At 43.1% G+C, this 27,004-nt stretch overlaps 2 protein-coding genes across 10 annotated transcripts in view; one reads left to right on the forward strand and one right to left on the reverse strand.

Annotated features, from left to right (window-relative positions):
- The window catches only part of llgl2 (LLGL scribble cell polarity complex component 2), a 106,480-nt gene extending 100,426 nt beyond the window's left edge, over positions 1-6,054 (reverse strand). Inside the window, exon 1 of one of the 5 annotated variants that reach the window (XM_088000514.1) lies at positions 5,955-6,054. The gene's annotated coding sequence lies outside the window, so the exon portion shown is untranslated. Of the gene's footprint in view, positions 1-5,500; positions 5,597-5,781; positions 5,884-5,954 lie in introns of those variants that run through there. The other 4 variants (XM_043714553.2, XM_043714552.2, XM_088000512.1 and 1 more) reach the window with 4 other exon arrangements.
- Positions 6,055-11,819: 5,765 nt separating this feature from the next.
- The window catches only part of tmem260 (transmembrane protein 260), a 33,507-nt gene continuing 18,322 nt past the window's right edge, over positions 11,820-27,004 (forward strand). The window contains exons 1-10 of one of the 5 annotated variants that reach the window (XM_088000516.1): positions 11,822-12,210; positions 12,322-12,353; positions 14,382-14,533; positions 16,523-16,700; positions 19,386-19,499; positions 19,975-20,154; positions 20,819-20,859; positions 21,790-21,876; positions 23,302-23,416; positions 25,854-26,026. In XM_088000516.1, the coding sequence (XP_087856642.1) occupies positions 12,090-12,210; positions 12,322-12,353; positions 14,382-14,533; positions 16,523-16,700; positions 19,386-19,499; positions 19,975-20,154; positions 20,819-20,859; positions 21,790-21,876; positions 23,302-23,416; positions 25,854-26,026 (1,193 nt within the window). In that variant the 5' untranslated portion in view covers positions 11,822-12,089. Of the gene's footprint in view, positions 12,211-12,321; positions 12,354-14,381; positions 14,534-16,522; positions 16,701-19,385; positions 19,500-19,974; positions 20,155-20,818; positions 20,860-21,789; positions 21,877-23,301; positions 23,417-25,853; positions 26,027-27,004 lie in introns of all 5 variants that reach the window. The other 4 variants (XM_043714548.2, XM_088000515.1, XM_043714550.2 and 1 more) reach the window with 4 other exon arrangements.

Here is a 27,004-nt window from a genome sequence, read left to right on the forward strand (position 1 = left end):
GAAGAGAAATCACAAAAGAAGCACTTGGAACTCAAAAGTGGATAAGACAGTTTGGAGCACTTTTGCCTCTGTCATGAAGTTCTAAGTCTAAGTCATACTACATGGCGGGACTAGATTGAATTGGGATATCCAGTCGGCCTGGACAAGTTGGACTGAAGGGTCTGTTTCCATGCTATACATCGCTATGACTCTATGACCTGACAAAAATCAAGATTGACACTCCAGAGAAACAATACATTTCTCAACATCAATCAGCCAGACACTGTACAAACAAGATTTAATGGAATAAATTCTATCTCAAATTGATAATTACAGCATAACGAGCAAGCTGAAACATATTCAAAACATTATATATTTCATTAAATATAAACGATTTCCAAAGAGTGCAATCAACGAGAAAATAAAAATGTGTGACACTGACCCTCAAGACAATGTGTGGCAGATCACGAATGGCCGCATTGCACACTGAGCATACATGCAACATAGAAGCTAATGCATGGGTAGACTGCACTGTGGAGACTTGAAAATACAGCAATATGTATCGAAGCACTCATATACAAGGTCTATTCAAGGACTTAAATCTTAGTGGTTCTTTATCCCCACCCCCCATATTTATTGCCTCCGCGAACCACAGATCAGCAGATACTGATTACTATGAAGGGCATGGCTTACAGAGAAAGAAGTGCGAAATAAATGCATAAATGGCAAGCATGGGAATCGTAGATGTTAATTGTCATTCCCATTGCTGCATTGACAGGTGCTGATGTTCACTAGAGGCTAGAGAGGGCTGAGGTAAAGACCCAAGACACTGTTTTGACTAAGAGCAAGAGAGAGAGAGAGTTAGCACAAGCACAAATGCCCTGACAATATTTATTCTTTTCAAACCAAATAGATGTTCTGGTGATGATCCTAAGGCTGACTGTGGGATATTGCTCAGAAGATTGGCTGCAGTGTTTTCTTTCCCACAGTGGTGACCACATTTCAAATGTACATCATCGACAATCAAGTTCATAACAGCTCTGAAGTCGCATGCTCCCGAACTTGTTGTGCACCTAGCCAAGCTGTTCCAATACAGCTACAACACTGGCATTTCAACGAGCCACCACACACTGCAGCACAGAGGAACCAGGCAGAGCAGAGGAAAATCACCTATACATCATATTCAAAAAGACGGATACCCAATGAACACAGTCCACCGATTTCTCAGCAACAAACCCAAACAAGCGGACAAAACGCATCCAAAAACCCTAGCCATTCTCCCCTACACCAAAGGCATCTCAGAAATGACTGAGAGACTACTCAGAGCCCTTGGCATCATGTGGCCCACAAAATCCACCAACACACAAACAGCAGCTCATTAACTTGAAAGACTTGATACAGATAATAAGCAAAACTAATGTCATTTACAAAATACCATGCCAGGACTGTAGCAAACACGACATTGGACAAATAGGCAGAAAACTAGCCAGTAGGATACATGATCGGTTAGTCACAAAACGTGACGACCCATTCTGACTAGTATCCTTACATACAGATGAGGAAGGACACCACTGACTAGATAAACACATCCATCCTCAGACAAGTCAAAGAGAGACATGAGAATTCTTACAAGCATGGCATTCCAACCAGAACGCTATCAACAAACATGGACTTGGATCCCATTTTCCACCCAGAGAGGAAAAAAAAGTAAAATGACATCACCATAGGAAATGACATCACCAACCCATGGAAACCCAAGCATATAAATAGAAAGCGGGCTTCATCCAGAGGCACACTGAAGTAGTTACCTAGTTTGGTGACCATACATCCAATAACAAACCTTCCAGCTCAGCAAGCAAACCTACATCCACATTGGCATCTACCTGATGTGGAAAATTGGCCAGGTGTGTCCTGTGTACAAAACGCAAGACAAACACAATCCTGCCAAAAACTCTGGGTCTACTGTCAATCCATGTAATGGAATCACTATCAAACATCACTTGCTTAACAGTAACCGGATCATCAAAACTCAGTTTGGGTTCTGTCAGAGCCACTCTGCTCCTGATCTCATTAGAGCCAGAGTTCAGAGTTCAATCAGGAACAAAAAATGCTGAATTCTAGAGGAGACGCGATTTACCTGGGCAAATGCTGCCCTGATGTCAAGGAGTTGCAACACAATTGGAGTCAATTGGGAATCGGAGGTAACTCTGCTGGCTGAAGTCATCTCAAGTACAGAGGAAGATGGTTATGGCTGTTGGAGATCATATATCTGCGCAAGGACATGACTGCCAGAATTCCTCAGTTTTTTGTTTTAAAAAAAAAGTGTAGATACTTCTGAAAATCAACATGTATAATCCATCTCTGAACATCTCTGGAGAAGATGGGACTTGAATGCAGGCTTACTGGCTCAGAAGTAGGGACATTAACACTGCACCACACAACACCTCAAACATTGTTCAAAGCGATTACTTTTCTTTCAGCATAAAGTCGTATGTGGAGATTCGAGCTGCCTGCGACTGCTCAAGTGAAATAAAGATCATTTAAGAAGGGATACCAGAAATACAGACAGCTCGTGAAATACATAGGGCATCAAAATTGGCCAGAAAGCAAAGTATGCTGGGAATGCTTGAGCCAAGACAGACAAGTGATAATTCTGCCTAAGGACAAGTCCATGCAAGATCCTAGCCCAGACAACTGAAACCAGAGAGGTATCAAAACACATCAGGAAGCATAAAAGGGCAATTCAAACCTTCCTGACAAACAAACACCACTATTGGGGCAGACATACTTCAGTAAGACAAAAGAACAGGTATATACTGTGGGATGAAACCACCCTTCAAGGCCAAAGAGCAGACATAACGGGGTCACTGTTAAGCAGGGCAGAGAACCACAGCAGCATTTCACTGTGATAAAGCCAATTAATTTTATCTCTGATGGGTCAATTTCTTGTCAAGTTCCAGAAGGTAGCCAGGAGACTACAAGAATTCACACGGCAGGACTGGAGGTAACCCCACACTCTAGCCTAATGGTACATCGAGATACAGCTGTAGCCAGAGCAGCTTGCCTTCTGACCAGAGAGATAATCAATTCATGAATAGGAACATATTGAATAGTTTGGCAGACTCGCAAATGAGGATCTGGGAAGCATTTTAAGCTTCTAAAAGAATTGGATAGTACAAAAGAGAGTTGTTAAAAGTGTCAAGTTTAACTCATAAATGTTACTGTCTTCAAATAAAGTTGTGACCTGGTTCACTGACTGAGGACTCATGCAGTGAAGTCCTTTCCTGATAAATGCTAAGGTCCTGGGTAAGTTAATATTGTGTACACTGGTTGAGGAGTCTGCAGGGTCCTAGAGACACAAATAATTGCTCAAAGTACAGCACTATTCACAGCTAAGAGTTATCAATATTCAAATACAGCACAGACTGAGAAATGCCCAGGATTGGACAATACGCTGTATTGAGAAAACTAGTGAAGCACAAGTTCCAAATAGCCTCCAGAACCCTATTAACAAACGAACCGAATATCCTCCAGACCCACTGAAGACAACTGGGAAGATAACTTTGCGTTAACATTTTGGCTACAGCAGAGAAGGAAAAATTGTGATTCTACTGTGCCTTGACTGCTTCAGCATTACATGTAGATCACACAAAAAAAACCAACCTTGCGTTTTAAACCAACACAAACTGATCGCAATCTGCGAGCTACTCCATTTTTTTGAAATTCAAGATAATAATGGGATTTTGTATGGTCTCTGCCATTTTTAAAACCCTTGACCTTTAAGCAGAACTTGCCTGACATGATCAGAAATGATACTGCCAGATCTGCTGATGATTCCCAACATCTAGTTACAAAACAAAATTTTTGCTCTTTTGAATTAATTTTGATTAGCTTGCATACTTCTGCACTCTTGATACAAGCTTCGACCTGACAGTACATAAATGTAATAGACTGAAATGTCATTTAGCAAGGAAGAGTTCTACAAATCTTTACGATTAGAGAGCATGTATACTTGCCCTAACTTTCACAATGGAGTTGTGGGTATCAAAACTCCCCTCCCTCCTGGAGAAAACAAAAAGAGACCCAAGAACAGCTGAACCACCTTCAATTCAAATATATTCTTCCTCAAACATGAAGCCCAAAACTACTCAAAGTACTCCAGGTCTGGTCTCACTAGAGCCCTCTATAATTGTATCAAGACTTTTTCAATTCTTGTATTCAAACTCACTTGGCAACAAATACTAACACACCATTTGCCTCATTGTTTCCGCTATCATCTACAAGTCAATGTTCGACATGCCTTGTACAGACAGCCAAACTTCTTAGAGAAAAAAATCACTCAAGTAGTATGATTTAATATTTAAAACTAAAGAGAATAACCTTATTTCCCAACATTGTCTGAGGGGCGACCTTATAGAGGTTTACAAAATTATGATGGGCATGGATAGGATAAACAGACAAAGTCTTTTCCCTGGGGTGGAGTCCAGAACTAGAGGGCATAGGTTTAGGTTGAGAGGGGAAAGTTATAAAAGGGACTTAAGGGGCAACTTTTTCACACAGATGGTGGTACATCTATGGAATGAGTTACCAAAGGAAGTGGTGGAGGCTGGTGCAATTGGTTTGGAGGGATATGGGCTAGGTGCTGGCAGGTAGGACTAGATTGGGTTGGGATATCTGGTCAGCATGGATGGGTTGGACTGAAGGGTCTGTTTCCATCCTGTACATCTCTATGACTCTATTATACACCATGTGCCATCCAGTTGCTCAGTCATTTTCTGGGCATAGCACATCCCCGTATATATGCAGTATCCAGTACTTGATATCATAATTTAAAGCAAATCAAGAAAAAAAAGTTATAGTGGTGAAGTACAACTGGGTATAGCACACATAAAAAGCAATGCTGCATTTTCAGACACTACAAGGGCAACTTGTAGATAAGAAAAAGGGGCTAAGATTAGATGATTGGGAGGGGGTGGTGTGGAGAAGAAATCACCTTGAAGCAGGAAAAAAATGCCATTTTAAACACCTGTCAAGCTGGGACTTGTTAGCTCAAAACAGAATTATTAAGTACAGTCCCACTATTATACATCTCTAATAGCTCAATAAACACAAGTTGGAGTAAAATTCTATGGTAATCTTTTCAAAAACCTACAAGGTCAAAACAGGACAACGAATGTTCATTGGAGTTTACAAATCATAAAACCACTTTCAGTATGATGGCAGGGCAGAAACCTGTTGACGGAATTCACACATGGACTTATGGGAAACGAAAGCACAGATTTGGGATTACAGTCATGTCAACAATCTGGCAACTACTTTGTGACAAAACTGGGAGAGCTGATGTGGTGCAAACCCATGAGTCGGGGCCCAGGTTCAAATCTCATCCACTCTAGGTGTGCAACTTCGTTTTTGGACAAGTTCATTTAAGAAAAAAATACTAATCTGGTTTTATTATCCAGTTGATCGCGAATCTGATTTGTAATTCATTACACAAGTAGTTGTCCATTACCCAAGCAATTACCTACTATTAAGATAATTAGTAACTACTGATCGTCTGGTCAGCACAAATATGCATATTGCGTTTGGCCTGGTTAACGGGAACCAGACTAGCCGCCATCTCCCGTGCCTGTAGTAAGCTTGACTCAGTCCCCGCTCATGGCTGTGCAATTGAACCCCAGGGCAAGCCTGCTACCCCGGGCCCAGAGCGGCTCACAGCCGCAGGTTTCCTCGCCGGTGGTGAGAGAGAGGGTGTGGTTGGATTACCCAAGCCGCGCCGATCTTCTCGGACCCTCCCGGTTTTACCTGAGCTCCGGAGTGGTACTGACTGCCTCGCTTCCCCCGCTCACAAGGCGAGCCCCCTGGCGCTAGGCCGTCAGGTGTGGCCGCCAGGTAAACCTCTTAAAGGGCCCGCACCGCTCATACCACGCGCAGCCGCAAAGTGCAACGGCCAACCGCTCAGCTCCCCTTGAACCCACCTCTTAAAGGGACAGCGCCAGGCTTATCCGAGGCAGCAAACATCAAACAGCGAGTTTAGTTTCTTTACTAAACAGGGCGAGGGATAATCCAGAACAAGAATAATTAATTGGTGGAAAGTCATTCCGGGACTGGGGTAAGAATGGAACTGACCCAGGAGAAAGTGAGGATGATTATTCCTGATGAAGGGCTTATGCCCGAAACATGGATTCTCCTGCTCCTCGGATGTTGCCTGACCTGCTGTGTTTTTCCAGCACCACACCCTCGACTCTGGAACTGACCCAGTTAAATTGAATTCAAAGATTGGCAGGGAAAAAATTGACTAACTAATGTAATACCTCAATACAAGAGATAGTTCGGACACAGGAACAAGCAGGTGAAAACCTAACAAATTAAGAGCTGCCTCTATACCAGAAATAGAGATTGAGATGAAGGAGTGTGTTTGTGACAGATGGAAATTAAATAATACAATGGAGCACCGGCTGAATGTACAAGGTTCAGACAGGTCAAAAACCAAATAGGAGAAGCAAAGAGAGAGTATGAAAAGAGATTGGCAGCCAACATAAGGGAACCTTAAAGTCATCGACTGGCATTTATGTAGTTAAAAGGGAGCTAAATGGAGGAGTCAATTAAATATGGACCAAAAAGGGTATTTTATGTATAGAGTAGGGGCATAGTTTGAGTTATTAAATTAATACTTTGCACCTGTCTTTCTCAAGGAAGAAAATACTCTGTAGGTCAGCCCTAATGCCATATCCTGAACTACTGTAGTCCACATGATGTAGATACTTCCTCAATACTGTTAGGAATAGATTTTCAGAATTTTGACACTGTGAAAATCAATCAATGGCAGGATGTTTCAAGTAAGGACGGTATGTTGGAGAAAGTGCTGTTACCATTTCCTTGCTGCCCTTCTCTTTTCAAGTGGCAAGAGTATGAGTCTGGAAGGGACTGTCAAAGGAGGCTTGACAGATTTTTGCAGTGCATCGTATAGCTGGTACAGACTTCTGCCAGCGTACTTTTGTGGTAAGGAAATTAATGATTACATTGGTAGATAGGGTATCAATCAAGCAGGGTACTTTGTCATGGACGGTGTTGAGTGTTGATGGAGATGCATGTATCTGGAAAAGTGAAGAGTATTTCATCATATTCCTGACTCATGTGTTATAGATAATGGACATACCTTGAGGAGTGAGGGCATGAATTACTTGCTGCAGAATTCCTAGCCTCTGACCTGCTCTTGTTACCACAGTATTTATGTAGTTGGTACAGTTCAGTTTCTGAGTTGAAAAATGTGGTGCTGGAAAAACACAGCAGGCCAGGCAGCATCTGAGGAGCAGGAGAATCGACGTTTCGGGCATAAGCCATTCTTCACGAATGAGGCTGGTGTGCCAAGCGGGCTGAGATAAAAGGTAGGGGGGAGGGAATTTGGGGGAGAGGCGCTGGTAATACGATATTCCCAGCGCCTCTCCCCCAAATTCCCTCCCCCCTACCTTTTATCTCAGCCCGCTTGGCATACCAACCTCATTCCTGAAGAAACTTAAAAATGTGTTGCTGGAAAAGCGCAGCAGGTCAAGCAGCATCAAAGGAACAGGAGAATCGACATTTCGGGCATAAACTCTTCTACGTCGATTCTCCTGTTCCTTTGATGCTGCCTGACCTGCTGTGCTTTTCCAGCAACACATTTTTAAGCTCTGCTCGCCAACATCTGCAGTCCTCACTTTCTCCTCATTCCTGAAGAAGGGCTTATGCCCGAAACGTCGATTCTCCTGCTCCTCGGATGCTGCCTGGCCTGCTGTTTTTTTCCAGCACCACATTTTTCAACTCTGGTACTCCAGCATCTGCAGTCCTCATTTTCTCACAGTTCAGTTTCTGGTCAATGGTTAAAACCAAGATGTTGATGATGGTGGATTCAGTGACAGTAATGTCATTGAACGTCTGTGGAGACAATTAGATTCTTGTTGGAAATCATTATTTACTGAAATCCCTGTGTGGCATGAATGTTCCTTCCTACTCAACTGCACAAGCTTGAATGTTGTCTACATCTTATTGCCAAATGGGCACAGACTATTTCAGTATTTGAGGAATCGTGAGTCGTGCAGAACATTGTGCAATCATTAGAGAACCTCTCCACTTCTGACCATAGGATGGAAGGAAGGCCATTGAAAATTACGATCCTGAAAAACTCCTCCTGTGACGTCCTGCAGTGGAGTGGTGAGACAATTGACCTCCGACAGTCACAACCTTCCTCCTTTGTGCTTAATATGACTCCAACCTCTGATGATATTTCGTAATTCTCCTTGGCATGGTCAAATGCTACCTTAATGTGGACAGCAGTCACTCACCTCACCACTATAATTAGGCTTTGATCCATTGGGCCTAGGCTGTAATTAGATCTGGAGCTAAGTGGCCCTGGCAGAATCTAAAGTGAACATTGGTCAGCAAGTTGGATTGCCACTTGACAGCACAAAGATACTTTTCATGCCTTCTCTGAGATGAGCTGATAATTAATCATTTTTATTTCTTTTGCATCTTTTGGACAGATATCTTTGAACAACTTTCCACAGTGACACAATTGCCAGTGTAGCAGCTGTAATGGAGCACCTTGTCAAGATGCATGCTTAGTTCTGAAGAATAGGTCTTGGGCACTACTTCTGGGATATTGTTAGAACCCATTGCCTTTGTTGCATTTAGTGCATACAACTGTTTCTTGGTATCACATAGAGTGAATTAAATTGGCTAAATACACCTATAAGGAGAAAGTGAGGTCTGCAGATGCTGGAGATCAGAGCTGGAAATGTGTTGCTGGAAAAGCGCAGCAGGTCAGGCAGCATCCAGGGAACAGGAGAATCGACGTTTCGGGCATAAGCCCTTCTTCAGAAATGGGGAAAGTTTGTCCAGCAGGCTAAGATAAAAGGTAGGGAGGAGGGACTTGGGGGAGGGGCGTTGGAAATGTTGATAGGTGGAAAGAGGTCAAGGTGAGGGTGATAGGTCAGACTGGGGTGGGGGCGGAGAGGTCGGGAAGAAGATCTCAGGTTAGGAAGGCAGTGCTGAATTTGATGGATTTGACTGAGACAGGGTGGGGGGAGGGGAAATGAGGAAACTGGTGAAATCCGAGTTCATCCCTAGTGGTTGGAGGGTTCCTAGCCGGAAGATAAGGCGTTCTTCCTCCAACCGTTGTTTTGTTGTGGTCTGACGATGGAGGAGTCCAAAGACCTGCATATCCTTGGTGGAGTGGGAGGGGGAATTGAAATGTTGAGCTACAGGGTGGTTGGGTTGGTTGGTCCGGGTGTTCCAGAGGTGTTCTCTGAAACGCTCCGCAAGTAGCCGGCCTGTCTCCCCAATATAGAGGAGGCCACATCGGGTGCAGAGGATGCAATAGATGATATGTGTGGAGGTGCAGGTGAATCTGTGGCGGATATGGAAGTTTCCTTTGGGGCTGTTCAACTTCCTCGTGGGAGCACGAGGCGGCGCCGATACAGTCATCGATGTAGCGGAGGAAAAGGTGGGGGGTGGGGCCAGTGTAGTTGCGGAAGATAAGGCCCCAACGCCTTATTTTCACCATGGACCCAACGCCTTATTTTCACCATGGACATCCAGTCCCTGTACACCTCCATCCCCCATCACGAAGGACTCAAAGCCCTCCGCTTCTTTCTTTCCCGCCGTACCGACCAGTACCCTTCCACTGACACCCTCCTTCGACTGACTGAACTGGTCCTCACCCTGAACAACTTCTCCTTCCAATCCTCCCACTTCCTCCAAACGAAAGGAGTAGCCATGGGCACCCGCATGGGCCCCAGCTATGCCTGCCTCTTCGTAGGATATGTGGAACAATCCATCTTCCGCAACTACACTGGCCCCACCCCCCACCTTTTCCTCCGCTACATCGATGACTGTATCGGCGCCGCCTCGTGCTCCCACGAGGAAGTTGAACAGTTCATCCACTTCACCAACACCTTCCACCCCGACCTCAAATTCACCTGGACAGTCTCAGATTCCTCCCTCCCCTTCCTCGACCTTTCTATTTCCATCTCAGGCGACCGAATCAACACGGACATCGACTACAAACCGACCGACTCCCACAGCTAACTGGACTACACCTCCTCCCATCCTGCCCCCTGTAAAAACACCATCCCATTCTCCCAATTCCTTCGACTCCGCCGCATCTGCTCCCAGGAGGACCAGTTCCAAAAATGCACAACCCAGATGGCCTCCTTCTTCAAGGACCGCAATTTCCCCCCCCGACGTGGTCGACGATGCCCTCCACCGCATCTCTTCCACTTCCCGCTCCTCCGCCCTTGAACCCCGCCCCTCCAACCGCCACCAGGACAGAACCCCACTGGTCCTCACCTACCACCCCACAAATCTCCATGTACAGCGCATCATCCGCCGTCATTTCCGCTACCTCCAAACGGACCCCACCACCAAGGATATATTTCCCTCCCCTCCCCTATCAGCATTCCGTAAAGACCACTCCCTCCGTGACTCCCTCGTCAGATCCACACCCCCCACCAACCCAACCTCCACCCCCGGCACCTTCCCCTGCAACCACAGGAGGTGCAAGATTTGCGCCCACACCTCCCCCCTCACCTCCCTCCAAGGCCCCAAAGGAAACTTCCATATCCGCCACAGATTCACCTGCACCTCCACACATATCATCTATTGCATCCTCTGCACCCGATGTGGCCTCCTCTATATTGGGGAGACAGGCCGGCTACTTGCGGAGCGTTTCAGAGAACACCTCTGGGACACCCGGACCAACCAACCCAACCACCCTGTAGCTCAACATTTCAATTCCCCCTCCCACTCCACCAAGGATATGCAGGTCTTTGGACTCCTCCATCGTCAGACCACAACAAAACGACGGTTGGAGGAAGAACGCCTCATCTTCCGGCTAGGAACCCTCCAACCACTAGGGATGAACTCGGATTTCACCAGTTTCCTCATTCCCCTCCCCCCACCCTGTCTCAGTCAAATCCATCAAATTCAGCACCGCCTTCCTAACCTGAGATCTTCTTCCCGACCTCTCCGCCCCCACCCCAGTCTGATCTATCACCCTCACCTTGACCTCTTTCCACCTATCACATTTCCAACGCCCCTCCCCCAAGTCCCTCCTCCCTACCTTTTATCTTAGCCTGCTGGACAAACTTTCCCCATTCCTGAAGAAGGGCTTATGCCTGAAACGTCGATTCTCCTGTTCCCTGGATGCTGCCTGACCTGCTGCGCTTTTCCAGCAACACATTTCCAGCTCTAAATACACCTATATGCAGGAAACCTCAGGATGAGACTATTTAAGAGAGCTGCTCGTCAACTGTTGTCCACATGTCAGGATCATGTTACTGACCTTCAGCAAATGAATACATTGGGGCGTGGGCACTGCCTCAGGGGTCTGCATCTGAGCTTGGTCCAAATGTTAAAATCCAGGTCTGGGATTAAATTAGATTCTCTACAGTGTGGAAACAGGCCCTTTGGCCCAACAAGTCCACACCCACCCTCCAAAGAGTAACCCACCCAGACCCATTCCCCTGAACACTACGGACAATTTGGCACAGCCAATTCACCTGACCTGGACATCTTCAGACTGTGAGAGGAAACCAGAGAAAATCCATGCAGACATGGGAAGAATGTGCAAACACCACACAGACAGTTGCCTGAGGCAGGAATCGAACCCAGGTCCCTGGTGCTATGAGGCAGCAGTGCTAACCACTGAGCCACCATGCTGCTCCCCTGCTATTTGTTAATTGAAGCCTGCATCAGGATCATTATGGTTGCCTTTCTCTCTCTCCCACAATCTTTATATTCCTTGGTGTGCAGGGAGAAGTGAAATCTTGCCTAGCTATTGACACCTATGGGTGAGAATCAGTGACAACAGCCAATTCCTACTATTTAGTTCACTCGAAACTTTCTTTAGCTTGGCTGTGATATTGATGTTTTTAATCCTTCTCAGAATTAGGGGCAGTAGTGTCATCCTCACTGTAACTGTTAAATTTTCTGGCTAATTGCCAAGCTGCTATTTATTGTGTCTGCCACTGGAAATGCTGAGGGCTCTTTAATACCCTCCCCTTTAAGGTTTTTTTGTCGGCCTAATACTGCCCATAGTGCTGTGTTCACGGAAGTGCTGCGGGTCCCTGGTTTCCATGGGTTTCCCTGGAAACGGCGGCGGCCCGGGGTCGGGCTTCGGCCCGTTGCTCCTTCTCGGTGGTGTATCTGCTGTCTATCTGCGGACAGTACAGCGCACGGTGCCCGGGGGTGACTCTGGTGAGTGCTGAGCCCGGGGGGAGGGGGAGGGAAAGAGTTTGTGAGAAATTGGGTGTTGTTGTTTTTGTGTTGCTCCTCTCAGTCACTGTGATGTTGCTGTTGTTCCCACAGGAGAGCTGGTGACTGCTGCCTGCGAACTGGGGGTGAGTGAGTTCCTGCAGCTTCTCTGTTGATGCCGGTGATTGAGAGACCCTGGTACAATGTGAAAAGCTGAAGTTGGGCGTTTTATTCCTTTACCCAGATCCCCTTCCCGGGGGGGGTGAGGGACATAACTCATGGGATTATGGTTTCAAGAGTCAGTTTGAACAAACGGCAGGGTTTTGGGGGGGAAAGAATGGGATTAGACAATAGGTGCAGGAGTAGGCCATTCTGCCCTTCGAGCCTGCACCACTATTCATTATGATCATGGCTGATCATCCTCAATCAGTATCTTGTTCCTGCCTTATCTCCATAACCCTTGATTCCACAATCCTTGAGAGCTCTACCCAATTCTTTCTTAAACGAATCCAGAGACTGGGCCTCCACTGCCTTCTGGGGCAGAGCATTCCACACACCCACCATTCTCTGGGTGAAGAAGTTTCTCCTCATCTCTGTCTTAAATGGTCTACCCCGTATTTTTAAGCTGTGTCCTCTGGTTCGGGACTCACCCTTCAGCAGAAACATGTTTCCTGCCTCCAGAGTGTCCAATACTTTAATAATCTTATACGTCTCAATCAGATCCCCTCTCAGTCTTCTAAACTCAAGGGTGTACAAGCCCAGTCGCTCCAATCTTTCAACATAAGATAGTCCTGCCATTCCAGGAATTGACATCGTGAACCTATGCTGCACTCCCTCAATAGCCAGAATGTATTTCCTCAAATTTGGAGACCAGAACTGCACACAATATTCCAGGTGCGGTCTCCCCAGGGCCCTGTACAGCTGCAGAAGAACCTCTTTGCTTCTATACTCAATCCCTCTTGTTATGAAGGCCAGCATGCTATTAGCAAGCAAGCATAAAGATGTGAGATTTCCCCAATTCCTGGTGTAGAGTCAGAGAATCCTGTTAATGGTGACTTTTATCTCTGTTTTGGATTGGAAGTAAAACTGAGAGGTGGCCCATGTTGGACAATGAGAGATGTGACAAGGAGGAAAGAGATACTGCCCCTTGGGTGGGTGGTTCAGGGAGTGATGGATAGGAAGGAGCACCAAGAGCTCAAGAAGGGTTGAAGACATGGGATGGAAGCGGGAAAGTTGGGGTGAGCTGTTTGAAGGAAAGCAGTTTAGAGGTGAAGGGCTATAAGAGAATGAAAGAGTGAAGAGTGAGCTGATGACAGAGATGGTATTTTACTATGAGTTAAATGCAGAGTGGCTGGTGCATGAAACAGGTGAACACTGAGTTTAATGAGGGACCTCGGAAATCCAGGGATCATTAGGTGGATCTCATGGAAGTCAAGTCGATAAAGTAAAAACAAAACTGAAAAATGGTAGGAGCAGGTAACTGGTGCCTGGTGACAGGCTAAGAGGTTGATGTACTGGCAGCAATGTAAGAGGCATGGTCTCAACCTAGCTTCTATTTCCCTCTTGACTGCTGCTACCATTCCAAGTCTTTCACCTCTTCCATGCCAGATGATCTGACAAGTTGTGCTACATGTGCTGAGTTTGAAGTCCTCTGACTTGAGGGAATGAAAATAAGTGGACCAGCAAGACAGTGAGGCTTGCAAGAGATACAACGCAGTGGATGAGCTGACTGACTATTCAGTGTGTAACCCAGAAATCAGGGCACTGGAAATTTGGAACACAGCTCAGGGAGCTTTTTCCTAGGAATCTATGTTGAGCATTTTGGGTTTGGGAAAGAAAGAAAAACTAAGTGGACAAGGCAGAAGGAAGTGATTGACCTTATTATTGGTCAAGATCTTGGGATATGGAAGTTGTAAGAAATGGCAATAGTAGATGTGGGTTAAGTGAGCATTAAGTGGAGAAGTCTAGGTTGTTTTTTTTTCCATGCTGACCTGGTGAGGGTTTGGTACTGTGGTAAATTGTATCCCACGAAAGACTGTCTCCTCTCTCGGTGCATTTGACCAGAATGGTCGTCCTATAAGGGTGGGTACAGGCTGCTGTTGCTTGATCAGGTATGGTTTTGGACATGTTATGTTTTGGATGATTTGGGTGGTCATTGGCCTCTTGTTTTTCAGGTGGCACATCCTCCTGGATACCCATTATTCACTATCCTCGCCAGGCTGGCAATGACCATTCTTCCACTGGGCTCCCCTGTTTTCAGAGTCAATGTTTTGAATGCTTTGCTGGGAGCAGCCACAGCCCCACTACTCTTTGAGGCGGCTGGTAGGTGAGTCCAAGAGAGGATCCTATTCTATCTCGACAGGCACTCCTATCAGAATTTCAGTCAGGTTATCTGACACTTGGAGGTCATTCAGCTCCTCTGACTTATTCCTCCATTCCATTAAATTGTAACTGATCAATATCTTAATTCTGTCCACCAACCTTGGTTTCATAGTCCTTGATTTGCTTAGCCAATACACAGCTGTCAATCTTGATTTGAAATTATTTAGTGACTCCAGATGCAATGCACACTTATTGGGGTAAAGTTCCAGATTTCCACCAATCTTAATGGAAGCAATGTTTCCTAGTCGTTGTCTTGTTCTCGATTGCAATCTTAATGCAATAAACTTAATGTAACTATAAGCATCTCAATTAAGGAAATATAACTCCAATCAAAATATCTGTCCTCATGATTGAAATCCTTTGACACTGATGTATTGTTTGTTCAATCACTCCTGGGAGGTGGATAAGCTGCTATGTTGAAGCTATTATATAAACACAAGGCCAGTATGACTTTCCTGAGTTGGGATACTCAATACTAAAATGCACTACTTCAGACATATTATATTTGAGCTCTATGCAACTCCTGCATTATTCCAGTCTCCTTCAGGTAAGTGCTAACATTCAATTCAGAAATTATGTTTTGTGCCTGAGTACAACCTTATGAATTTTTTTTTGTACTCAAATTCCAAAATCATTCTGCTCCTGCACTGTTCCATCTTTCCTCCTTGATAGAAAGTTGATTCACCTTTTTTTGGATCAGACTAGATGACCTGTCTTTTTCTTTGGTCATTGAACATCTGTCAAAGTTTTATCCACTCACTGAATCTTTCACTATTGTTCTGCTGCTCTTGGTTTCCATCAACATAATTAATATATGCAGATGCAAAATATTCTGGATGCTGAATATCTCAATTAGAAACTGAAAATTCTAGATATACACAGCCAGCTGTAATTGATCCAGGAAGACCCCAGTGTTATCAGCATATTTGTAAAATGGCATTGGTGACAGACAAATATTTGTGAAATCTGTGAACAATTCATTTTCATGAATTGAACTGTTATTCCACCAGAGTACTTTTAAGACACCAATCTCAGGCTTGGATGTTGTCTGTTTACGTGTTATATTTTGAGAAGGATGACAGACCTTGTGTTAATAAACTAGTTATTCATTTCTTAATTGAGAGGTCTAACTGGATTGTTTCTGATGCTGAGTTATAATGGCAGTATCACCTCCCCTTTTTATATTTCAACTTTTTTGTGACTATTAGAGGAGGGGAAGAGAAATGGAATCCATTCACCTCTCTAAATGGGGTTTCAACATTACGGATAGAGCCTCAAAGAATGGCTAAATCAGGGATTAGCTATCGCTTTGAGAGAAATTGAGAAAAAAGGTTTAGTGTTTTGTGAATTACAAGAATGAAGACATTTTAAAAGTGTGAGAGTTGCATTAGGTCAGAACCTATCTTTCTGTGTCCTTTCAACTTAATGTTTTTTGCTGAAGATCTAACTGTTACTTAGGCTGTTGCCAGGCTTCAAACATTTCTTGCCCTCTCTCATTCAACACCCTTTTCCCCATTTCTCCCCACACCCTGATAACTCACCAGTCAACCAGCAGAGGTTGCCCATGTTGATCAGATGCCTTTAATTATACGGGCATCATCCAGAGGGTTAGGTCGGGTGTCAGTGTTAGTGAAACTGGGCAATTATCCATTATAGTGAATGGGGGTTGGGTGATGGGTGTGCATGGTTTTTAGCATAATTGAATTATTTCAAATTGCACTGATGGCTGTGTGATCGATTAGTAAATGACAGCTGATTTTCTTTTCATTAGTTTTAGTTAAAGTCATTAAAAATAGAGATTTTGTCATGGAAATGTCACAGTAGGAAATAAATGGAGTTGAGCCATCAATCAGCCATCATCTATTCAGGATGGATGGGCTGAATAGCCTTTTCTTGTTCCCATGTTTCTGACATCTCATTTGATATGTTTCAGGTTGTCAAATTCATACTCTGGAGGAATTCTTGCTGCTGGCCTCTTTTGCTTTTCCCGGCTGGCATGGCAGTGGTCCGTTGCAGCTGAGGTTTTCACCTTGAACAATTTTTTTGTTAGCCTTCTCATGGTCCTGACGGTTCGATTCAGTACAGCAGCAACGGCACAGGAAAGGTCAAAGGTATATTCTGTTGCTTGCTTTCCCCATAAACAGCAAACAGTGTTTCACAGGGGATTGGCTGAGACAGGCTTCGAATCACAAACACTGAAGTATTGTTTATTGTGAAGTAGATCAGGAGTGGCTGCAGCCTAGCAATGGGTTTGGCAAATGAACAGTTGTATTAATTTATTAAGTCTTTTGACAAAAAATGATTCAAATATCATCATCCTGTCCTTAGTCCCAATATCATTGCTCATGCATTCATTCATAAAAGGTTACAAATCACACAACACCAGGTTATAGTCCAACAGGTTTAATTGGAAACACTAGCTTTTGCAGCGGCACTCCAAAAGCTAGTGCTTCCAATTAAACCTGTTGGACTATAACCTGGTGTTGAGTGATTTGTTACTTTGTACACCCCAGTCCAACACTGGCATCTCCAAATCATTCAGAAAAGGGACAGTGTTTGCATACCTAGTTCATTGACCAATTGCGGACCTGCTCATTGATCGTTAGGAAATCCATTGCATATAAGTGTCATTGATTCAGAGTATTTCTGAGCTCTGTCTGTTGGTCTATAACAGTGAACGTCTTCATTGAGTGTTGAGCAACCACACATCTCATTGTCCTTGTTAGTTACGGAACTCCAGAGGAGCGTAGGTTGGTCAGCAATAGTCTCTCCTCATACAGTTGGACCTGAAATACCTTCCTCAGTTTGGAGGTAAGAATTAAAAGAACATGTTCTGTATAAATTACAACAAGCTACCTTTTTAATTTGCCTAATTATTAGGAAATCTCTCAGACAATCAAATGTTGAGATAGTTACTTAAACTTTATTGCATGTAGCAACCACAATAAGACCTCTCAAGGAAGCAACTTGAATCTCACAACTGAACTTAGCTATTACCCATTTAATGGTAGAATTTAGCAACAATTCCGACCAACACATTCTGTTTCTGGATATGTTCAGGGTTCAATCCTTGTTCTGTGTTGTTTTCTGGTACTGAGGAATCCTGCAGTTGAATTCTTTCTTGTGAAGTTTCTGATGTGGCATCAATGGTAATCCTTTCGACCTGTTCATCCCCATCATGGACTACACTTCTGGAGCCAAGAACTCTGTGACTTGCCTTCTTATCAGGAGTAGTTTCCCTATTCTTCCTTACACTTAATGTTAACTGTCTCCTCTTTCTCAGGAGTTTGTTGCTTTGATTCCTCCTTCTCAGGGATGGTTAATTAGCAGGCTGCCTTTAATTTCTTTTCTAACAGTTTATCCTTGTCCCTTTCATCTCCGGAAACAGTTCATTCTAGAGAGAGTTATTGCTGATTATTTCAAGCGCTCAATAGTTAGTAAAGTTTTGGAGTTTACACCATCGCAGGCACGTAAGGTGTCATTTTATACTGAAAGATCTCCACCAACAGATTGCTTTAAGCGTGGTATGTGACTGAAGAAAGATTGTGTGTCTGTCTGTAGCCTGGCCAGATATCCTGAAACCCTCCACCCCAAATAGATGTGACATTTCATTCTAGAGCATCTGTTGATAAAGCGTGGTGCTGGAAAAGGCACAGCAGGACAAGCAACATCTGAGGAGCAAGAGAGTCAACATTTCAGGCATAATTCTTCCTCAGCTCTGGAGAGGGAGAAGGGGACTGAGATCAGCAGTTAGTAAAGACCGTGAAGGTTGGACAGCAGTGATCGCCAATGTTGCAAAACTTGGTACCTGAAAAAGATGAACTTAATAAAATATCTCAAGGCTCTTTGCAAAGGTATTACAAAACAGTAAACCACATAAGATGATTTAAGATCTTTACTTTAGATTTGATTCTCTACAGTATGGAAACAGGCCCTTCGGCACAATACCGACCCACTGAGCCACCGTGCTGCTTTGACCAAAGGTTTAGCCTGCGATGGTGTAAACTCCAAAACTTTACTAACGATTGGGCGATTGAAATAATCAGCAATAACTCTCTCTAGAATGAACTGTTTCCGGAGATGAAAGGGACAAGGATAAACTGTTACAAAAGGAATTAAAGGCAGCCTGCTAATTAAGGACTGTCCTAAAGGAGGAGAGTGAAGTAGAGAGGGAGGAGGTGTACTGCAAGAATTCCAGAACTTAAAGCCAAGTCATCTGACAGAGAAGGAATTAAAATCAGATGAAGAAACAAGCACAATTAGGTGGACATAAGTATTTTGAGGATTTTGATTTTGGAGGATAGTACAGAGATGGGAAGGGATGAGCTGTTGAAGGATTTGAAAACAAGGCTTTTAGATTAAGGTGCCATTTGACCAGGAATCAGTATATGTCAGTGAACACCAGTGTGATAAGTGATGGCCTTGAGGGAAAATAAGGAAGATGACCAAGCAAAATCAACAACAGTGTGGGGTAAATTTGGGCACTGGTAGCCCAACCAGACAAAATCTGAAGCCTGCTTCTGTCTTTAAGGCTCTCTCACACGGGCCAGATCTGTTTCAGTAGAGCTCAACCTGATGATGATAGCACAGCGCAGAGTCCTGTAAAATCTCTTGTTGATGTGCCCAGTTTCAACCCATGACTGGCCTCTGACAATCCCATGGCACATGTAACAGTGTTTTGGATTGGTGGTTGGGGTTAAATACCAGACAGGAGGTTGCCTGCCTTTCTGTTAATATTTCTAGCTCACGTGGAAAGCTCTACACTCAGTCTAATAATGTGTTGTTTCAAATTGTAGCTTTCTCTGTTGGGAGCATTCACTTGTGGCCTGAGTCTGTGTAACCAGCATACCATTGTTCTCTATGTGATGTGCATCGTGCCCTGGGTGTTGTTTAGACTACAAAGAGAGAAGGTAAAATGTCAACCAAGTTTCAGCTTCTCATGTTTGCCAACTGTCATTCATTTTCACCTTCTCTCTGAAGACATTGATCTTTTCCACTCTATTTCCTTCCCACAAGTGTCATTTCATTCTTCTGTTCCCCCACACTCCTGCAGTCTCTCTCTTCCCCCCCCCCCCTAATTTTCATATCTCCTGTCTTTTACTCTTTTAATCTCTCCCCCGCTATCTTTCTCTCTAACCTTGTCCTACACAACCCTCTTTTTAACTTCTCTCCTGATAACTCCCTTCCGCTTAACCTTTCTCTTCTTTTGACTTTTTCAGACTTTCTCTTTCCCCCATTCTTCTCCAATATGCATTTGTTTTCATTTCTCTGTCCAGGCCATTTGGATACTGCTTTCCCATGTCGGTTCTGTGCAGTATCTTTGTTCTGACTCTGTGACTGAATCACAAATATACCATTGTGCTTTGTTGTATCTTGAATGTGCAGGAGATGTCTGTGAGGGCCATACCAAGGTTAGGCCTGTGTTTTGGAGCTGGTCTGCTGCCTTATCTTTATCTGCCCATCTCGTCTTACCTCAATCGAGCACGTTGGAGCTGGGGAGACCAGACCACTTTGAGAGGCTTCACCACTCACCTGCTGCGGGAGGAGTATGGCACATTCAATTTGGTAAAGTCTAAAATGTCGAGTTTCATGCTGAGCTTTAGGAGATAGGCTGTTGAGCTTTGAAACTTGGAGAAAATGACAGAGGTTTGTGAGCATTTATCCAGTGTCAGAAATTTAAGAAGTAAAGAAGTGTCCAAAAAACCCTGTACAAGTAAACCTTCCTTTTCAGTATTTGTGTATATTACTCTGATGAGGAGCTGTCATTGATTTTCAGTCCTCCCTATAGTTACCACTTCCTCATCCCCGTACCTGATAACTTTGCAAAGCAGAACACCAACACCAACACCAACTCTGATTCATTCTTCCGTGAAATAAAAGCACTGTTCCTCTCCTCACTGCCTGCTGCTCTCTTGCTCAGTTGCTCACTTCAACACTTAACCTTTCCATCCCTGACTCATCCTGCAATCTCTCTAATACTCGAGCCACTAGTTCATTTACCTTGCTTGTTCTCCAAAACATCTTTGCCTTATACTATTGTCAGGGTGATGGCACCCACTAGGGAAATAGGGGATTGGACAGGGTAATGATACCAATTGAGAGCAAGGGATTGGACAGGGTAACCAGTCTTCCTCCGTTCTCAGAATCTCCGAAGACCAAATTGTTTTTAATGCTTTGTTTGTTCAGAAAAATTAAAAATGTTTCCTGAAAGGACTTTGTTTATTTCTAGGCTAAATCTGAGTCTGGTTCTGGGCTGCTGCAGGTATTGAGGTGAGCAACAGCTGATTGTAGAAAGTGCCTTCAACAAAAGGTGTGGTGCAGTTTGCTTGGGGAAACAGAAATTGCAGGAGAAGCTGAGCAGGACCAGCAACGTCTGAGGAGAGAAAGCAGAGTTAACATTTCGAGGCCAGTGGCCCTTCTTCAGGACAAATTCGGATGCTGCCAGACCTGCTGAATTTCTCCAGCAATTTCTGTTTTTGTTTCAGATCTTCAGCATCTGCATTTACTTTGTTTTATTTTAGTGCCTCCCCAGTCACCGTATTGGTTCCTGGGTGAATCATGCTGTTCACATTAGAAACCATTATGTATTTCTGTTCTTCATTATAACTATTTGTGTGAAAACCTCCAGCAAGTATTATCAATGCCTGGACTCTAATAGCTCCGTAAATTCAATATGTATTTAAAATAATTCCAAGTGCTACAAAATCAAAAATATTTTCCTTTCCCACCCAATCCCCACCCTTGTTTAAAATACATACACCTGGAAAGAGGGATTGAATCAGGAACATCACCCATTGGTGTACAGATCTTTTTAATTCTCTCCAAAACACATTCTATCCTGGTAGCAGGTATTTTTTGTTCTGATTGAAGAACTTTGCAGTGCATTCAGTTGATGATTGCCAGAGTATTGGTATTTTCTCATGAACCTTTTCAGAGATGTTGTTATTACCTCTGAAGCAAGTAGATCTTGAAAGTGGGCCTCTTGGCTTACAGATAGGGACACTAACATTGTGCAGGAAGAATACTTATTGCCAGAAGATAAACTTTAAATGAAAAGAGTTATATGAATTCAAGGAACTGATTGAAAGGGCAGGTTGTGTATTGATTTACTGAACAGAACAACTGAGGAGAAGCAGAGAAGGAATCTTAATAAATTAATCTTTTGCGGAGCTAATTTTTGGATCTTTCTGTTCACCATAGTTTTCAGATGGCACAAATGAAGAATGAACTTTCAACAATTGGAGCAATCTTGGCACTCACTGCCATCATACTACAGGGCTTTAAAAGGTATAACCTAGAGCTCCCAGCGCACACGGTGAATGTACATTTGAAGTACTCAGCAACACTTGCTCCACTCTCACAGGGTGATGGTAACTGCAGCTTAATTTATAACCTCCACTGTGTGAGATGGGATGAGAAATCATTTGATGTGGGTGAGAAATCAATACCTTTCTTTTTATTCCAACAAGTGAATATGGGTCACAAGCAGCTGTAAGGGAAAATCATGAGGGTGCTTCTGGCACCACTGATACCATTGATTCTTGACTCTTACTTTAGCCCTCTGGCCTGCCCATAAGCTCTACATATATAAGGCTCACTTCAATAGCTACGCATCTTGTACATTGAGTCATATTGTGAACAACTAGCAGTAAATTAAATATCAAAAGAAAATTGCTGCACGTGTTGAGAATCTGAACTAAAAAGAAAATACTCAGCCGGGCACATTGGATTTAGAAATAGAGAAATAGAGTTGATGTTTCAGGTCAGTAACCTTTGCCAGAACTGGAAAATATTACAGATGCCACTGTAAACAAGTAGTGGAGGGGAGAAATGCTTAATATGTGCAAGGCAGGAGTGCTTAAATAATAGAAGGATTGTGACGTAGAAAAAAGGTGATGGTAATGTGACGTGAAGAAAGAAGAGTTGAGAAGAGGTCTGAATAAGAGAAGCAGAATCATTGCTCACAGATGCTGTCTGAAAAAATGTTAGCAGTTATCATGACCTGAACTCAACGTTAAGTTTACAATGTGCCTAATTGAAAAGTGAAGTGCTGCTTCTGTACCATCCATTGAATGTCATTGGAACAGTGGAGCTAGCTGAGCTCCAAGGAGGACTGGAGAATTAAAATTATCGGTGATTTTAAGTTCATGGTCATTGTCGTGGACTGAAAGGTGCTGTCTATGAAGTGGTCACCTAATTTGCGCTTGGTGTATCCAGTGTAAGGTGGACATCACTGTGATTTGCGAATACTGTACATCTACTTGAAAGAAGTAGAAGTGATTTCTTGTTACACCTGAAAGGAGATCTGTTCTAGATCTTGACAATGGGAAGAAAGGAGATAAAAAGGTAGGTGTTACATCATATGCTTGCATGGCATGTCACGCAGGCCTGGGAGTGATTGAAAAGTAGGTTAGATTTACAGGGATACAATGGCTCCTTTACAGTAATGAAAAGAGATGGGAAGATGTGCTAACTGGAATCCAAATATCATCAGGACCATGCACCTATGAAGCAGCAGGACTTAGTTTGATTCATTTCCCCTTATGGACTTCATAATCCATAGTGTCCTTGTCACGTGTGTTTCCATTCAATGAAATGTTGACTTGATCTGACAGCTAGCCATTTGTCTGGTTTGTTATATTTGTAGATTTGTGGTGGTTGTTCTTACAAGAAGTGCTTGTGTTGAGGATTATGATTGGTATATATTTACAGGAACTTTTCTCAGCGTTCAGTGTTGTGGCTGTTCACTGTTATGCTCTGCTCCTACTCCTTGTTCTTCTCCTGGAGAGCAAACTTGGACATCAGCAAACCTCTCTTTGTTGGAGTGGTGAGTGTCCCATAATTTTAGTTGATCGAATTGACAACGTGATGATCATTGTTTAATATGTGATGAATTCATGGGTTGCACCTCTGATTGATTTACACACTATAAGTCACAGACAGTATATGTCATTTTGGTTCTTCTGAAATGGATATAAAAATTTCTCAATCTAATGAGCAGGCATCTTAATTAAGCATGCTAGCTTTGCCCTTAATATAGATGCATTGTGAACCCAGGAAAGAATCAGTTGAAAGGAGAGTGTGTGAAAGGAGAGTGTGAAAGACTTGCTTGCAGGAACAGGCAAGCGCTTCAGCTCCAGTACTGCTCTTGTCACTGAGACATATAAATTCTAGACCAGACTGAAGGGATGAAAGTCACCATGTGGGTTTCCCACTGAGGGACTGATGATGACATAAGCTGACATTTCCTTCGTGATTAGAAAGATTAGCAGAAATGATGAATGCCATCAGCCCTCCGTAGAACTCCCTACACTATATCCAACTGTATTTCAAATGATCAGAGTCTTTGTTTTCACTCCCATAGTCAGACTGGAGATAGTCACTCTGTACGGAGAAAAATTTTCCAATATTACTGATTTGTACCTCAATTACCCTGTTCTGCACACATCGGTTGATTCACGATTAACCTTGATTACTCTGGCTATGTTAATTCAGTTCTCATACCCCTGCCATTATCTGCTGTCAAGGCTGAAGTGTCTGTGCTTTTAAAGTATTCCCTCATTGCTCAATGTCTCTTGATATTGTCTGGAAGGCTGGTTGGTGAAAAAAATGGGATTAGATCCAATCTTTAGTCTTTCTTTTATTTAGAGTTAAACAATAGAAGTGAACACCCCTTAACTCAAAAATGCCACCATTTGAGTGAGCGTCCAATTAACGACTGTCTGCTACAAGCAAATACAATTTTAAAAAAACTGTGGTTACTGGAAATCAAACAAAAACCGAAATTGTTGGAAAATCTCAGCAGGTCTAGTAGCATCTGTGGAGAGAAAGCAGAGTTAATGTTTTGGATCCAGTGAACCTTCAGAATAATTAATTTTAAAAATGATCACTATTACACTCAGTCACCTGATGCTTCAGGTGTTTACTTTGCAACATAGTGGCCAGAGCTGAATGCATTCCTCTGAGTACCTGCCACAGGAAATATGGAGCTTCCACAGTTAAACAATACAGCAAAGCATTCTGTTATAAAAACAAAGTGCTCAAGAACCTCAGCAGATCTGGCAACATCTGTGAACAGCAAAACAGTTAACATTTCAAGTCCAATGTGACTCCTGTATGGCCTTTGTTAATTGTGGCTATGCAGTGAGTGTGTGTGCCAGAAACGTCTTGCTCCGACTACAGTACATACTGATGAAGTTCAGGAACAATTTTTGGGATGGAGCTAAGGTCGTAGCATCTAACCAGCTAGGAATATAATAGTCAGTGGTAAGTTCTCTGTTCTCGTCCCTGTGGAATGATCATGATAAACAGTGATATGGAAAGCAGAATTATGGTTCCTCATCTGCTGGAGGGAAAGAGAGAAGAAGTTGGGAATACAAGGCAAAATCTAGAAGCTCTGTGAAGTGACTGATTCTCTGCTATGATTTCACTGGCTTCTAATAACAATGTTACAAACACTCTGTATTTAACTGCTTGAGAGATACTGCAACACAGGATGCCTTCTGTACATGTAAGCAGCCTGTGATTTCATTTGAGTTGTTGGAATTAGCTCTTAATCACCTGCACAAACTACAGACGCAGCTACATGCAGTGTGTTTAATCAACAACAGTGGTAACTTGCATTTATATAGTATCTTTTGTGAAGAATAATGTCCGAAGGAAAGAAACCAAGACAAAGAAAGGGATATTGGGAGGAATGATCAAAACGTTTGTCAACAACACTGGTGTAAAGGAAAGGAAATGTAAAGGATTGAGGGAGGGGATCTAAATTAAGCATAATTTCCAATGGTGGGTTACAGGAACATGATGATCGGACAAAAGGTGAGAAACAAAGGCAGAGAGATGGAGTCAGGAGAGGATTGGAAGGGGTTTTGTGAATTACTTTTTCAGTAGAATGCTTTTTGTATTTGGAAGGATTTATAACTGGGATCATAGGAAAATGGGCACAGATTTGAGAGGGGGCAATACAGTCATAAGTATGGAGAATAAAGAGAGTTGGCATGGTGTGGGAGTATTAACACAAACGTTGGTCACAAAACGTAAACTGTTTGTTCTGGGTCTTGTCAACAGTCCTCTCTGCCTCTAGATTAATCACAATTACATCCCCAAAAACAGCTTATCTGAATCATGACAACAGATCTATTCCTTCTTTCACTGGACAACTGCACAAGTTAAACTAAGTTCAACATTGTACCAGTAGTATAAATTGACAATAAAAATTGAGATATCATTTACTTTCATTTCTGTTGTTTTTATTTCTGCAGGTTGAAAGGTTCTGGTTACAAAGTAATTTGGTGGTGTGTGTCCTGGCAGGCTGTGGTCTAGCTTCAGTTTCCTCAGTATTACGGAGAATAATTGGTAATAAGGCACTGTGGTGCTGGGCAGAGTGGCTCTTTGTCATCAGCCTCATTGCTTTTCAAATCCATCTGAATTACAGGTGAGCAATAATTTTCAAATCATCTGCCTACAGATGGTGATAATCCATGTTATCTTGGCTCCATCGTAGAATTCTGCACTAGAGGTTGTAGTTACAAGTCCACTCTGACAGGCCAGAGAATAAAATACTCCAAAATGTTGGATGTGCCCTATTTTGGTTGCTATGTTAAACTGACCCCCCCCCCCCAACCCCTGTCTGCCTGTTGTGGCCTTTCAGAAAATAAATGTCCAAGCAAGGATCTTGTAGCCAATATGAAGATGCTGCATTCGTGTCTGGTTTATATCATATCTAATGCCAGCTGAACAGATGATATGGTTGTTACTTCATTGTTATTTGTAGGAAATTGCTGTGTGTAATTTTCCTACCAGATTTTCATATAAAACCAGTGACAATGTACATTAATTGTGATGTATTGGGGCGACCGGAAGACCCAAACAGTAAATGTAACTGCAAGGTTGTTTCTCCTCCTTATTTTTTTTTCTTGAGGAACTGGAATGGTGAAATAATGAGGCAGGACAGCAGATGTGTGCAAGAGAGGATGGTAAAAATCCAGGATAGTTATGACCAGTTTGAATTTGGTTTTAAAAGCCTGAGGATTATTAGAGAAGGAAAAGAAGAGATGTGAGGAGGTTCATGCAGAAGAAAAATGACTTAGAGGAGGAAATGCTATAAGAAGCTTGGCGAGAGTTACAGGGACTAGCGATTTTGAGATTGGGGCTATACTTGAAACTTGGAAGAATGAATGAAGGTCAGGGAGAATCTTAGGCTATACGGTAGTGATTGTATTCATGTATTTCATATCAAATAAACCAGTTTACAATTTTATGTTCTGGTATTTTGAAAATGCTCACATTTTAGGAGCTGCCTAGATCACGTTCTACAGAGGCATTGGGATTTAGAAAATTTATGATTTTATGAATTATGAAATATGAAAGAAATAAGAATGTACATCTGTAGCAAGGGTTAAAATCTTGGCTA

This window comes from Chiloscyllium plagiosum, unplaced genomic scaffold (assembly GCF_037043375.1).
Source record: "Chiloscyllium plagiosum isolate Xiang-an unplaced genomic scaffold, Cpla_swu_hap1 HiC_scaffold_25, whole genome shotgun sequence".
Taxonomy (NCBI): Eukaryota; Metazoa; Chordata; class Chondrichthyes; order Orectolobiformes; family Hemiscylliidae; genus Chiloscyllium; species Chiloscyllium plagiosum.